This window comes from Aythya marila (genome assembly GCF_965140915.1).
Source record: "Aythya marila genome assembly, chromosome: 20".
NCBI classification, from domain to species: Eukaryota; Metazoa; Chordata; class Aves; order Anseriformes; family Anatidae; genus Aythya; species Aythya marila.
Genome location: NC_139061.1, coordinates 7,064,788 through 7,077,924, shown reverse-complemented (window position 1 = coordinate 7,077,924; position 13,137 = coordinate 7,064,788). Strand labels below are relative to the sequence as shown.

The following is a 13,137-nucleotide window of genomic DNA, read 5'->3' as shown; positions in this document are numbered from 1 at the left end:
GGGTGCAGCCGGGGGCCGTGCAAGGTGCCGGCGCGCGCAGGGAGGCCCGGCTCTCCCCCAGGCCCAGCTAAGCTCCCTGGAATGCTTCTGGTCCTAATTTAAATAAAAATGATCCTTTTTGAAACAGGAAATTATAGGCATATTTTGGGCTGTTGCTCTGGGAGCCCCTCCCCGGCTGGAGCGGGGAAGGTGCCGGGGTTTAACGGAGGGGCCCCCACCGAGCTGCCCCTGTCCCTCCGCCTGTCCCCGAGGTGGGGACACGTGCCGGAGCCAGGAGGCAGAGGGTGCGATGCTTGGGGTGCTCTGGGCAGCCCCAACCACTCTGTGAGGTTCATGGGGTCTGGCTGGTGGCACAGCACTTTGATGGGGAGCGGGGGAAAGCCCCACCACATCCCAGCCGCGCTCCCAGCGCTGGGCAGCCGATCTGGCTGGGCTCCACGCTCCTATTTATTTATTTACCCTCCAAATTCCTCGGGCAGGGCCCAGGCATGCGCCGTCCGGCTCTGGTAGGGCAGAAATATTCCAGAAACGCGCCCGACCTCTCCAGTACTTCAGCCAGACCACAGGCATCCGGTGGCTGTGCCGGCGCGCCCCGCGTGCCCTGGTTGCCCCGCGCTGGCCTTTGCTTGCCCGCTGGCACCCGGGGCGCACGGCCGACGTGCTGTGGTGCAGCTGGCTGCCAGCTCCTTGCTGCGCCCGGTGTCCCACCAGGGTGCTGGGACATGGGTGGACGTGGTGGTGGGACGCGTGTGGTCCCCAAAGCGGGGCGGTGGGGAGGCGCTGGGGGCTGCGGGGTTGGGGCTGTGGGATTTGCAGTGCCCCCAATGTGATTCCTCCTCCTTTTTTGTGTGTTCTCCGTGGAAAGCTCTCCATTTGGCTTTTCTTCTGCCATGGGGACAGTGCTGGCAGGGTGGCCCCCAAGGGGCTGTGGTGACCAGTGGGCTTGGCTGTGGGGCCAGTGCATCATCCGCGCACAGCCGGGCTGTGGGTCCCCGTGGAGGCAGCCCGTGGGCACCGGGCCCTTCCCAGCTCTGTGGCCGGGGATCTGGGGGATGCTTGGGACCCTTTTGGTCTCATCACAGGGGTCTGTGTGCGCTGGGCTCGCCGGGGAGGTGGCCGTGCCCCTCGGAGCCCACAGGTGCTGACTTCCAGGCGAAGCCACATGCCTCTGGCCGGGGCGATTCCTGCAGTCACGGCCGTGCCCATGACCCCTTTGCTATTACACCGTGCCTGCTGCTGGTGCTCCCTGGGGACGCCGGTGTCACCGCCGGCACCCTCTGCCACGTCACAGCAGCAATGCCAAGGGCATTTCGGTCACCTGTCCCCGCTCTGTGCCCCAGGAGAGGCGAGTGCTGAAGGTTTGGGGCTGCCGTGCGAGGCCAGAAGGGACGTGTCCTCAGACAGGGACGTGTGTGTGTGTGTGTGTGTGTCCCCAGGGTGGGCACACCTGGGATCCCCGCCGTGCCCGTGCCCTGCGCTCGCTGCCCTCACCACGCGTCCCCTCAAGGTTTGGGGCAGTTCCTGTGGTGCTGCCGGTGAGCTCCGCTCCCTGCTGCCGGCCCCTTCCCGGCACGCACCGCGTGGGGAGGCCCCGGCCTCACTCGCCCTCGGTGCCGGTCCCGTGCCTCCGGGGAGACCTCGGTGCTCGGAGGGAGCCTTGCAGTGGACGCGGCCATACGGGGGCCGTGACGCCGTGCTGGGGGCGGCCGGGCTGGCGTGGTATAACTGCGGTGCCAACCCTCATCCCTGTCCCACCGGCACGGGGACAGCCCCCCTGTGCCACCCCCCATGGTGCACGGGGCTCTCCACCCCCGGTAGCATTTCGGGGGGCTGCCACGCTCTTGGCAAAGCAACGCTCTCCACCGCTCCCCCCCAGCAAGCATCATTGGGGCCACGGCGAGCGCGGGAGCACCCGACCCCACTCCTCGGCACACGGATCCCGCTCCACAGGGGCGGGCAGTGGGACAGGGGGGGGGCCGGACGCTTCCCCCCCCGTGGCGCCAGCCTGCCGCGGGCCCACATCACTTCCTCCGGCGGCGAAGAGGCCCCCGCTGCCCGAGCTTCCCCCCCGTGCGCCCTCCGCCTGCTGCGCGCGCCGCCGGGGCCCTCGCATTCCTCGGCTATTTTTAGGGTGGCCCTATCAGCCCAGCTGTCCCCGCGCCGCCGCGCGCCTCTCCCACCACCCTGAGCCCTGCTCGTCCCACCGGGAACCCCGCTGCCGGCCCCGCGGTAAGGTGGGGACCCCGGCACGGCTGGGGGGGACCCCGAGGGGGACGCGTGGGGGCCACCCCCTTGGTGGGATGGGAGCCGCCGTGGTGGCCGAGGGCTGCTTGTGGCAGGGGACCCTGGTGCTGGTGCCATGCGCCATGGAGGGGAGGGCACCGGGGGCAGAGGATTTGGGGGCTCCGTGGGCAGGTTTGTGCCCAGACCCCCCAGGCAGGTTTGTGTCTCGGTGGGTGGGAGGGGGCCTAGGTGCTGGGGATGGGGGGAGCAGGGTGCTGTGACCCCAAACGGGTGGTTTGGGTGCTCCTCTGCGCCCTGTGTTGGCAGGGGTGGTGCTTTGTGGACCCCCCCAATGGGCAGTGCAGGATCGGCCCCGCTGGGTTTCAGAGACCCCACCGGGTCCCTGCTTGGGCTGCCCGGCTGCTGGCACGGGGTCAGGCTCAGAATAGCCCCCCCTGCGTGCCGAGTGCGTGCCCAGGGCAGAAAATATCCCTTCCCTCACCCCGCAGCTGCTTACTGCAGCGGGCTGGTCCGGCACGGGGGGAAAATTGGGCACGGTGCTGCCGTATGAGCAAAGGGGCTTTTTTTGCACAATGAGTTCTGTGCCCGTCCCCGAGCGGTTCCTACAGGCTCCGTCTGCTCGGAGGCTGCGTGGGGCTGGGTCAGCTCAGGGTCCTGAGACCCCCGAGCCCTCCCTCTCACCTCTCCCTCTCTCCCCCAGCCAGGGCTGCGGCTCCATGAGACATCGCCATGGCCTTCTCATCCCGCTTTGCGTTCTGGGAGCAGAAGGGAAGTCTTGCTCGCGTGTGCTCGCACCCCACGGTGCCCACCAGCTCCCCCACTTTGCCCAGCACGCGTGCCGCATCCAGAGCAGCGCTCCAGGGGGGGCCAAAATTCCCCCCTCCGGCACATCCAGTGGCCCTCGAGCTGCCCTCGTGCCACGCTGAGCAAACAGGCAGCCGCCCCGCACCGCACCACTGCACGGCTGCGGCCACGAATGCACCCCCTAACACACTAACCACCGCTTCGTGCGTGGCTGGTGCCTCCCCTAACACGGTGTGAACCCCCCCCATGCTCGACATTACCACCCGGGACACCCCGAATTGGCAGTGCTGAGCCCAGAGAGCCGAGCTGGTGCCACCTCCGTGCGCCGTGCCGCCGGGCTGGCGGCGGGCGGGATCGCTTTCCCCCCCGCGCACCTTGCCTGTTGCTCAGCGCTGTGTTTAGCTCAGCTGTCAGAGCTAAGTTGAGCAACGTGCGAAAAGCCAGAAGCCCGCGCGGGGAGGAGCGAAGGGGCTTTATTTACCAGCTCGCTCACCAGCTGCCAACGCAGCCCCTCCTGCGGCGGGGAGCGGGGCTGCGCCGCGCTTTGGGGTTTGCGGGGCGCGCCTCGGAGCTTCGCCCCCTTTTCTCAGCTGGTGCCGTCCTCGGGCTGGACCGAGGCCTCGTGCTCAGCAGCAGGCTGCAAATTTGGGCTGTTTCACCTGCTCACACAAAGGCTTCCTCCCCCCCGAAGCACGGAGAGCGCCGGGCTGCGTGCCTTTCCCCATGGTGCTGCTGGAGCAGGCGGCCGGCACCGAGCCCACCGGGTCGCCGCGTCCCCCCGCGGCGGCTGAAACGCGCCCCTCTTGTTTGTCTGACCCTCAGGTTAAGGACGAGGACAAAGCCTTAGCTGTGAAAAGACCCGGGAAGGAGGACGGGGCTGTAAGTGCTGCAGGGCACGGGGATGGGGGCTCTGTGCCGGGATGGGGCTCGCCCTTGGCTGCGGTATGGTGGCACCTCCTGAGAGGGTCGTGGGCTCAGCGTCCCCCCTCCTGGAGCTGGTGTAGGGCAGCGTGCGGTGTGCGGGTGGTTTTGGTGGTGGTGGGAGCTGGCACCTAGCCGCAGGGGTGCCCGGCTGTAGGTCACAGCAATTTTTGCCCCTCTGGCTCACCAGGGCTCGTCCCTGCCCTGCAGAGCCCGGCAGGACGGGGGCTCGGTGCTTGCTCTGAGTGACCGCAGGGAGCTGTAGGATGGTTCAGGGAGGGGGCTGGATGTCTGGATGTCTCCGACACGCGTCCTGTGGTGCCTGAAATCTGGCCAGGAGCCGTGCTGGGACCCCAGGCACCAGCCCAAGCTGCCCAGCACAGCCACATCCCGCAGCACGGGGGTTCAGAGTGGGCACGGCACCGTCAGACCTCCTCTAACCCACCCCTATCTTTGTGGCTGCAGCCAGAGAGCCCGAGCGCCGCGAAGGATGCGGCACCCGCACCCCCAAAACCTGAGCCCCCGAAGAGCCCCGAACCGCCCCCGGGGACCGGGAAGAGCCCGGAGCCGGTGCTGAACGGGGCCACCAACGGGCCCGAGGGTCCCGCAGCGGGCACCGAGGCGCAGGGGGACGACGGGCAGGGCCTGTCCCGCCGCAGGGTGGTGCGGGTGGTGCGCAAGGTGGTGCGCAAAGTCCTGCCGGGAGAGGACGCCGGCGGTGCCAGGGAGCCGGCGCGAGACGTCAAGTCTCCCGAGCCCGTGCCGCCCCCCAGAAAAGAGGAGCCAGGCCCCCCCGCGCCCCCACCACCGCCCCCCGCTGTGCCGGCCGCCCCCGCCAAGCCGGAGCCCAAAGATGAGATCTCAGCGGGGCTCAAAACCCTCATGGCCAAGGGCAAAACCAAAGAGCACCGCCCGCGGCTCCGGCCGGGAGACAGGCGAGAGGAGAAGTCCCCCGAGCCCTCGGGGGGCAAAGGAGCCGCCGCGCCGGGCTCCCCACCTGCTGCGGGGGACACAAAGCCGTCCGTGTCCCCGGGTGCCAAAGCCAAGCCGGAGCCTTTGGCGCAGCCTTCGGGAGGCAAAGCGGAGCCGCCAAAGGCACCCGCCCCCAAGCCCACCGCCCTGGAGAGGCACAAGGTACCGCTGTGTGCACGGCTCTAACCCGGCGTGGGTGTGCGGCACGACCCGCAGGGACGCCTCGTCCCGCGCGGCACAGCATGGTGTGAGCTCACCAGCATGGTTTGCAGTGTTTTTGGGGTGTTTTTGGGGTGTGTGGTGCCGGGCTGGGGTCACTTTTTGGTGTGTCCGGGTGGGCGTTGGCCACCGCATCACGCTGCCCCTTGTCTCCCCACCCTGCTCGTGTGGAGAAGAAGCAGCAGCCCGGCGAGAAGCGACAGACCCCCGCGAAAACCACCCCGGGACCCCCCCAGCAGGTGCGTGGGAGCAGGGACCCGGGATTTGTGGTGCCAGGAGCCTGCCAGGGCTGTCCAGGGCAGTGCTGGGTGCCTGCGGGTGCCCCAGCACGGGTGCAGGTGGGCAGGGCGCTGTAGGTCTGCGCAAGGGAGGTGCCCTGCGTGGTGTCGGTGGGCTTCAGGGCCAAAAAAAAAGCACCCATGATGTCCCCCGTGCCGGCGACGTGCCGGTGCCAGCCAGCCCGCTGCTAACGGTGCTCTGCCTCCAGGCTGCCCCCGGCCCCGCTCCCCAGCTGAGCCCGTCGGAGGAGGCGCAGCGCCGGCTGGAGAGGATCTTCACGGCTTCTGTAATTCGGGGAGGGGGGAGGGAATTTGGTGATTGTGCGTGGCCCGGTGCCCGGTGCTGGATGGGGACGCTGCCCCGTCCACGCCGCGCGCTCTCCCTTGGTGTTTGCACCGCCGGTTTTTGGCCGCCAGCCCCGTGGCCCCGCTCCGGGTGCCGCTGGCTGGTGGGTTTGGTGATCGCTGCCCCGAGCAATGTGCGTGGCCGTGGGGAGCTGCGGTGCCACGTCCCTGTGTCGGTGTCCCCGCTGCAGCCCGAGCACGGCTGTGCCAGCTGGGGTGATGTCTTGGGGGGTTTTGGCCGTGCCGGGGCCCCGTGGGGCGTCGCGGTGCCGTTGCTGCTCTCTGCCTCTCACCCCTCTTTTCTTTCTCTCCTCCTCCCTCGCTGCTGTCAGCTGGACCCCGCAGCCTCCGCCCCGGCACCCAGCCAGGTACCGTACCCCTGTCCTCAGGAGCTCTCTGCTTCCACTGGCAACCTCCCGCTGTCCTCTGTCTGCCGCTGGGCTGGCGTCTGCGCCCGCGCCTCGTGCTGGAGCGTAAGGCTTTCCCCACCCAGGGCTGCTGCAGAGAGTGGCCAGGGTGGCCCCGCGTCTTCATCGCACTCCCTCGGTCGCAGCAAGCCGAGCCTGCAGGGCACGGCCGGGGCTGGGAGCCTCTCCCCGGGCTCCCTTGTTGCAGCTCCGGGCTCCCCGTGGCCATGCTGCGGCACGTGGCGGAGAGCCAGGCACCCCGGCTGCTGTCAGTGGAGGTGGCAGGAGGACGGTGGCTCTCAGCCTGGCTGGGGAGGGCAGGGAAGGGGCAGAGCCAGGCAGAAGGGCCGGTGAGCATCAGGGAGAGGTGCAGGAGTGGGGGCAGTGCCCTGGTTCCCCGCGTGTCCCTGTGCCAGCACTCGCTGGGCATGCACCAGAGTAATCTGGGCGCATGGCACAGCCACCTCCAGCCCCGGGTGCTGTGCCCTCACCCCCAGCCTGCGCTGGGAGCTTGGCCACCCGGCCTCGTGGCCACCTTCCCAGCTCCGTGCATGTCCAGCACCGTGCTGGAGCTGCTGCTGTGCTGGCAGAGCTGTCCCAGCTGCGGTGTCCGCGTGGCTGGGGGCTCCGGGGTGGCCGCGCTTCGCCACACGCCTCCGCTCTCTTCCCCCACCGCTTCCCGTGCTCGCTGCGGGGCAGAGCGTGGCCCTTCTCGCCCTCACGCCCCATCTCTCGGCCTCGATAGGGACAAGTGGACGATGTCCTGGCAGCCCCCTTTGGCCCCGTCCCTGCTGCAGCTCAGGTTTGGCTCCGGGGCTCGCCCTGCTCGCGGGTAGCGGGGACATCCCCCACGTGCCGGCTGTGCCAGCCCGACCTTACCCACCCCTGTGGGACTGTGCCACCGCTGTGCTGTGTCCTGTGTCCCTGCGTCATGTCCCCGCAGCATGTCCTGTGTCCCTGCAGCATGTGCTGCGTCCCCACAGCACGCCACGTGTCCCTGTGTCCCAGCACGGCTACACGAGTGGCACGGGGGGTGCCGTGGGTGCCGGGGCTGCAGTTTGGGAGCACAGCCAGGGTTGTGTGTGGTGACTTCATCCCGGGGTCGTTGTGGCTTTGTGTCTACCCCCGGCTGTGTCAGGGACAGGGGGACTCTGCAGCTCCAAACCCTCTGGGGTCCCCGGGGCAGCGGACAAGTTGGGGACACGTTTCGGGCAGGCTCGGGGCTCACGGAAGGCGGCACAGCGCCACGCTCCCTCCAGCCCCACGTCCCCCTGTCTCGCAGGCCAAGACGGAGGAGCAGATAGCTGCCGAGGAGGCTTGGTATGAGACCGACAAGGTTTGGCTGGTGCACAAGGATGGCTTCTCCTTGGGTGAGTTGGGGTCGGGCCAGGCCACGGGGGTGCCCGGCACGGCCCCGCTGAGCCCCGCGTGCCCTCCCTCGCAGGCAGCCAGCTGCGGCCGGAGGAGGCCAGCGCCCTGCCCGAGGGCAAGGTGAAGGTGAAGCTGGACCACGACGGAGCCGTCCTGGAGGTGGAGGAGGACGACGTGGAGAAGGTAGGGCCGCGGGATGGGGGGCCGCGGGGCGGTGGGGACCCCCGTTCCCCGCCTGACCCCCGGCCCCGCTCCCAGGCGAACCCCCCGTCCTGCGACCGCGTGGAGGACCTGGCCAGCCTCCTCTACCTCAACGAGTCCAGCGTCCTGCACACGCTGCGGCAGCGCTACGGCGGCAACCTCATCCACACCTACGCCGGCCCCACCATGGTCGTCATCAACCCGCTGAGCTCCCCCTCCATGTACTCCGAGAAGGTGACGCCGGGGTGGGGGGGCCGGTGGCGCACGCTGGTGGCGCTGGAGCTGCGTCACCCTTCCGAGGTGCTCCTGCGGGGCCGCAGGGTGCCGAGCGTCCCCCGCTTCTCCCCCCAGGTCATGCACATGTTCAAGGGGTGCCGCAGGGAGGACACGTCCCCGCACATCTACGCCGTGGCCCAGGCTGCCTACCGCAGCATGCTGATGAGCCGCCAGGACCAGGCGGTCGTGCTGCTGGGCGCCAGCGGCAGCGGCAAGACCACCAACTGCCAGCACCTCGTCCAGTACCTCGCCACCATCGCCGGCAGCACCGGCAAGGTCTTCTCCGGTGAGTGCTCGCCTCGGGGCCCCCTGCCACCTCCTCACGCCCCTCGCTTCGCGGTCACGGTGCTGCTCTCTCACTCGTCTCACCGCCGGCGCCCTCGCCGCGTGCACGCCGCCGGCCACGCGCACCCCACCGCCCCGCTTGTTTCCTCCTCGCAGCGGAGAAGTGGCAGGCTCTCTACACCGTCCTGGAGGCTTTTGGCAATAGCAGCACCAGCATGAACGGCAACGCCACGCGCTTCTCCCAGATCATCTCCCTGGACTTCGACCAGGCTGGGCAGGTGGCGTCCGCCTCCGTACAGGTGAGGGGCCGGGGCGGCCCCCTCGGCGCAGGAGCCGGTCCGTCCCGAGGGCATTTTCTCCTGCCAGCTCTCCTTTCTAACCCGCTCCTGCCAGCCCGGCCGTGTTCGCAGCCAAGCGTCGAGCTCGTGGCTTTGTTTGCAGCCAGTCGGGGTGATAACAGCAGCCCTTAAAATGCAGCAGAGCCCCTTCGTGCTCCAGTGCACCTGCTGATCGAGCCCTGCGCCCCCAGGAGAGATGCTCGGGGTTTGCGTGGGTGTTTGCCTTACTGCAGCGTCCTGCAGAGCAGGGCCAGGAGACCTCCACATCTCCTTGGGAGCCCAGGGAAAAGGAAATCCTGGGCTGGCAGCAAGGATGAGGCTGGGGCTAGGGGGTCTTGGTGGGAGTGTGGCCCTCGGGGATGGTTCCCAACCCCCCTGACCTCTCCCAGACGCTGCTGCTGGAGAAGCTGCGTGTCGCCCGGCGCCCTGCCAACGAGGCCACCTTCAACGTCTTCTACTACCTGCTGGCCTGCCCCGACAGCGCCCTGCGGTGAGCCTGGCCCCGGCACGGGGGTCTCTGGGGTCTCCCGGCACCTCGGGGACCAACCTGGGTGGTGTTTCCCCCAACAGGACCGAGCTGCACTTCAACCACCTGGCGGAGAACAACGTCTTCGGCATCGTGCCCCTCGCCAAGGTCCTGCCTGCTGCGGGGCTGGGCAGGGGGCTGCAGCGGGGTGGGGGCATGGGGAAGGAGATGGGAGAGCCAGGGTGGCCCTGTCCCTGCGGGCAGGGGGATTTCTGCTGGTCCCCGGCCCCTCTGGGTGCTCGTGGCCTGGCCAGAGGCACCGGGAGCCCTCACCCTGTGCCAATGGCTCCCGTTGCTCTCCGCAGCCCGAGGAGAAGCAGAAGGCAGCCCAGCAGTTCAACAAGCTGCAGGCTGCCATGAAGGTGATGGGCATCTCCGGCGATGAGCAGAAAGCCTTCTGGCTCGTCCTGGGGGCCATTTGTCACCTGGGGGCCGCCGGAGCCACCAAAGGTAACGGGGCTGGGATGCGTTGATCAGCAGAGCTCAGGTCTGCTGGCTGGTCGGGGTCCAGATTGATGCTGGCACCTCTGCGCCTTGCAGACAGGCTCCGGGGGTGTTTTGGGGTTGTGCAAGCTGACGGGCAGTGCTCTGGGTGCTCCGTGGCACCTGGATTTGTCCCCTTGGTCGGGGTGAGCGGGGTAGCTCCCAGCCAGCAGGGATCAAACACCCCAGGCACCACCAGAGCGAGTCCCTGGCACCGTCCCTGTCACATCGGGGAATTTTGGGGCTGGGGACGAGGGAGCATGGGGGGCGCATACGTGTCGTCCCCCCCACCTAACGCCGTTCCCTCCCCTGTCCTCCCACAGAACCACTGGCAGATGGAGCTGGTAACTGGAGCCATGCAGGGCTCTGCTCCGGGCTTGGTGGTGGTCTGGGGGCTAAAAAGGAGCTTGGGGTGCTGCTGGGGTGCTGGGAGCAGCCCCGGGCTGGGCTCTGGTAGCCCTGGGGTTACCTCTTGGCACCCCAGCACGGGAGTGCACCGTGGGCTTGCCCTGGTGGCACTGGTTCACCTCTCCTCTGCTGGGGGGGGTAAATTCGGCTCGGGGGGCTCAGGGTGCCTCTGCAGCTGCTCTTCTCCCCGCTGGGGGTCTTGTGTTACCCCCGAGGTGCTGGAAGCCCCCTCTGCTGCCTGCCCTGGGCTCTGCATGCTCGCAGGAGGCTTGGATCGAGGGGTTCATCAGCTTGGGGGGAGGGAATCGAGATGGAAATGGGCAGAGAGCCCCATTTGTGCCGCGTTTTGGAGCGGGTTTTGGGTGCTCGGCGGGCACAGCGTGCTCCCAGGGGCGCTTCGAGGCACTAGAGGGCAGCAGGGCCCCGCTGCTGCACCGCTGTGGGGACGCACGGCTGGTGCGGGAGCCTCTGCGAGGGGCTGAGGGATCCCCAAATCCTGCTCAGGGGGAGCATCCCCAAATCCTGCCTGGGGGGGGGGAGCATCCCAGCCCAACTCCTGCTCCCGGTGCCTCCCCTGCATCTCGCGGGCCCTGGGGATGCTCAGCACCAGCTCGGCCGCCCCAGCCCCCTTTTTCCTGGGGCTGGATCTGGGCAGGTGGTGCCCGTGGTGCTTGCTGTGGGGCAGGGGCAGACCCCACAGCGGGTCTCAGCATCTCACATCTCACCGTGGCGGTGCTCAGGGGGTCGGGGGGGGGGGGTTAGGAACCAGGCTCGGTGCGTGTGGGTTTCGGCAGGAGGGCGTCCCCGCGTCGCGTGCCCGCGCTGCCGCGTGCCGGTGTTGCTAACCCCTGTCTCTGTTCGCATGGTGCATGCTGCCCTTTTGCAATGCAGACGCCGACGAAGGTAAAGTCCTGTTCTCCGCGCGGCTCTGGCTTCCCCGCCCCGTCCCACCCTCGTGTCCCCCCCCCCTCCGTGTCCCCATTAACCCGCTCCCACCTCCCTTCCCCTCCCTGTGTCCGTGTGTCTGTCCGGCAGCCGCGGTCTGTCCCGCTGCGCCGAGCAGGGACGTGTCAGAGCGGGTGGCAGTGATGGAGAGGGGTGTCCCCATCTCCCAGCGTGGCTCAGCCTTGCAGGGAGGCGAAGCCACTTACCCCCCATCTCCTCAAATCGAGCCCCAAATTTTTCCTCTTGGTGCTGGCCACCTGCAAGCCCCGGGTTCCCGCTGTGCCAGCCGTGCACAGCATCCCCGCCTCGGGGTTGGCTTTTATGTGCCACCCCTGTCCCCATCCCACCGTGGGGGACCCAGTGACCAGCCGGGGTGCACCAGGAGAGCCCCAAACGTGGGACAGCCGGCGCTGAGCCTCCTTTTTTTCCCCCCTCAGCCGGGAGGAAGCAGTTTGCGCGGCACGAGTGGGCTCAGAAAGCCGCCTACCTGCTGGGCTGCAGCCTGGAGGAGCTCTCCTCCTCCATCTTCAAGCACCAGCCCAAGGGCACGCTGCAGCGCTCCACCTCCTTCCGACAGGGCCCTGAGGAGCAGGGCATGGGCGACGGCACAGGTAGGGCGCAGGGAGGCGCGGGTGGCCCCCGGGGGTGACGCTCGGTTGGGGACACTCAGGGCGCAGCCGTCCCCTCCGCCAGGTCCCAAGCTGACGGCGCTGGAGTGCCTGGAGGGCATGGCCGCGGGCTTGTACTCGGAGCTCTTCACCCTCCTCATCTCCCTCCTCAACAGGTACACGACGGGATTTGGGCTGGGGGGTGGCGGGGGAGGTCGGTCAGCACCCACCCACCCACCCACCCACCCACCCCGTTGGTGTCCCCTCCCGTCCCCCGCAGGGCGCTCAAGTCCAGCCAGCACTCGGTGTGCTCGGTGACGGTGGTGGACACCCCCGGGGCGCAGAACCCCGAGGTGGCGGGGCAGAGCCGCGGGGCCACCTTCGAGGAGCTGTGCCACAACTACGCCCAGGAGCGCCTGCAGCTCCTCTTCCACCAGCGCACCTTCGCCCAGGAGCTGGAGCGCTACAAGGAGGTAGCGGGGACACCCCCGGGGGCGCCGTCACCCCCTCCTCTCTCCTTTCTGCTCCAGCATCTCCTGTGACACCTCCACCCCCCACCCCCGCTCCCCAAATTTCTTAACAAGTGGTCGCTCAGGACCGGGTCCAACCCAATCAGCTCTGACACCGCGCTCTCTGCTTCAGGGGTCTCTCCGGGGGGGTTCCCACCGCCGATGGTGCCGGCAAACGTGCCCTGGGGGGGCTGCTGCGGGTGGTGGGAGGGCGATGGTGGCCGCTGCTCCATCTCGGCACCACCTGGGTGCCCACGGGGACCCTTTTTGGTGTCATGGGGACCCTTTTTGGTGTCCTGACTGCCCCTGGCACCTCTCCCTGGAGCAGCGGGGCGGTGGGACGCCCGGGAAACCCCCATCTCCTGTCTAGATCCGATTGAGACTAACGTACTGACCGGCCCGCGGGGGCCCTAACGCTGATCTCCAGTCACACAGGCACTAATCGCTCCTCTGTCCGTCCTCTCCAGGAAAACATAGAGCTTGCACTGGCTGACACAGAGCCCGCTACCTGGGGCTCTGTAGCCACTGTAGACCAGCCCTCACACCAGGCACTGGTAAGCACCCACGGCGCTTCCTCGCGGCCTCCATCCCGGCCGTGACCCAGCTCCTCTGCGGCCACCTCTGTCCCCAAAACCCGCTCCTGCAGCACGGACGAGGGCCGGGACAGCGGGGCTGGAGGCGGCTGCTGCTCCTCCTCGTAACCGAGCGGCTGCTGGCGGCCCCGCGATCCATTACGGCGGGTTATTGAGCATTAGGCACGGCGATAGCATCGGCCGTGCTGCTTTGCTGTCCTTTTAGCGGTAATTATGGGGAAGGAAAGGTGATTTCCTAAGTGCTTGGCAATGAGAGCGTGACTGAGCGTGCGAGCAGCGGGCAGCCCTGGTGCATCCCCGGCACTGTGCTCCCCGGTGCCTCCGGGAGGGGAGGATGAGGGCAGGATGGCCCTGGGGCGATCCCTGGCATGCTCCAGTCCCCGGGGTGCTTTGATCCCTGGGGT

The 13,137-nt window shown here is 68.4% G+C and overlaps 1 protein-coding gene across 13 annotated transcripts in view; it reads left to right on the top strand.

Annotated features, from left to right (window-relative positions):
* MYO18A (myosin XVIIIA) overlaps window positions 1–13,137 on the top strand; it is a 33,057-nt gene that overhangs the window by 3,684 nt on the left and 16,236 nt on the right. For 2 of the 13 annotated variants that reach the window (XM_082776422.1, XM_082776433.1), the window contains exons 1-21: window positions 2,116–2,229; window positions 2,945–3,013; window positions 3,872–3,927; window positions 4,435–5,103; window positions 5,337–5,399; window positions 5,648–5,725; window positions 6,116–6,256; window positions 6,936–6,992; window positions 7,473–7,560; window positions 7,635–7,744; window positions 7,820–7,996; window positions 8,114–8,324; window positions 8,480–8,622; window positions 9,051–9,151; window positions 9,232–9,295; window positions 9,493–9,637; window positions 10,970–10,981; window positions 11,461–11,634; window positions 11,717–11,807; window positions 11,912–12,104; window positions 12,608–12,694. In XM_082776422.1, the coding sequence (XP_082632548.1) occupies window positions 2,974–3,013; window positions 3,872–3,927; window positions 4,435–5,103; window positions 5,337–5,399; window positions 5,648–5,725; window positions 6,116–6,256; window positions 6,936–6,992; window positions 7,473–7,560; window positions 7,635–7,744; window positions 7,820–7,996; window positions 8,114–8,324; window positions 8,480–8,622; window positions 9,051–9,151; window positions 9,232–9,295; window positions 9,493–9,637; window positions 10,970–10,981; window positions 11,461–11,634; window positions 11,717–11,807; window positions 11,912–12,104; window positions 12,608–12,694 (2,700 nt within the window). In that variant the 5' untranslated portion in view covers window positions 2,116–2,229; window positions 2,945–2,973. Of the gene's footprint in view, window positions 1–2,115; window positions 2,230–2,944; window positions 3,014–3,871; window positions 3,928–4,434; window positions 5,104–5,336; window positions 5,400–5,647; window positions 5,726–6,115; window positions 6,257–6,935; window positions 6,993–7,472; window positions 7,561–7,634; window positions 7,745–7,819; window positions 7,997–8,113; window positions 8,325–8,479; window positions 8,623–9,050; window positions 9,152–9,231; window positions 9,296–9,492; window positions 9,638–10,969; window positions 10,982–11,460; window positions 11,635–11,716; window positions 11,808–11,911; window positions 12,105–12,607; window positions 12,695–13,137 lie in introns of those variants that run through there. The other 11 variants (XM_082776429.1, XM_082776421.1, XM_082776425.1 and 8 more) reach the window with 9 other exon arrangements.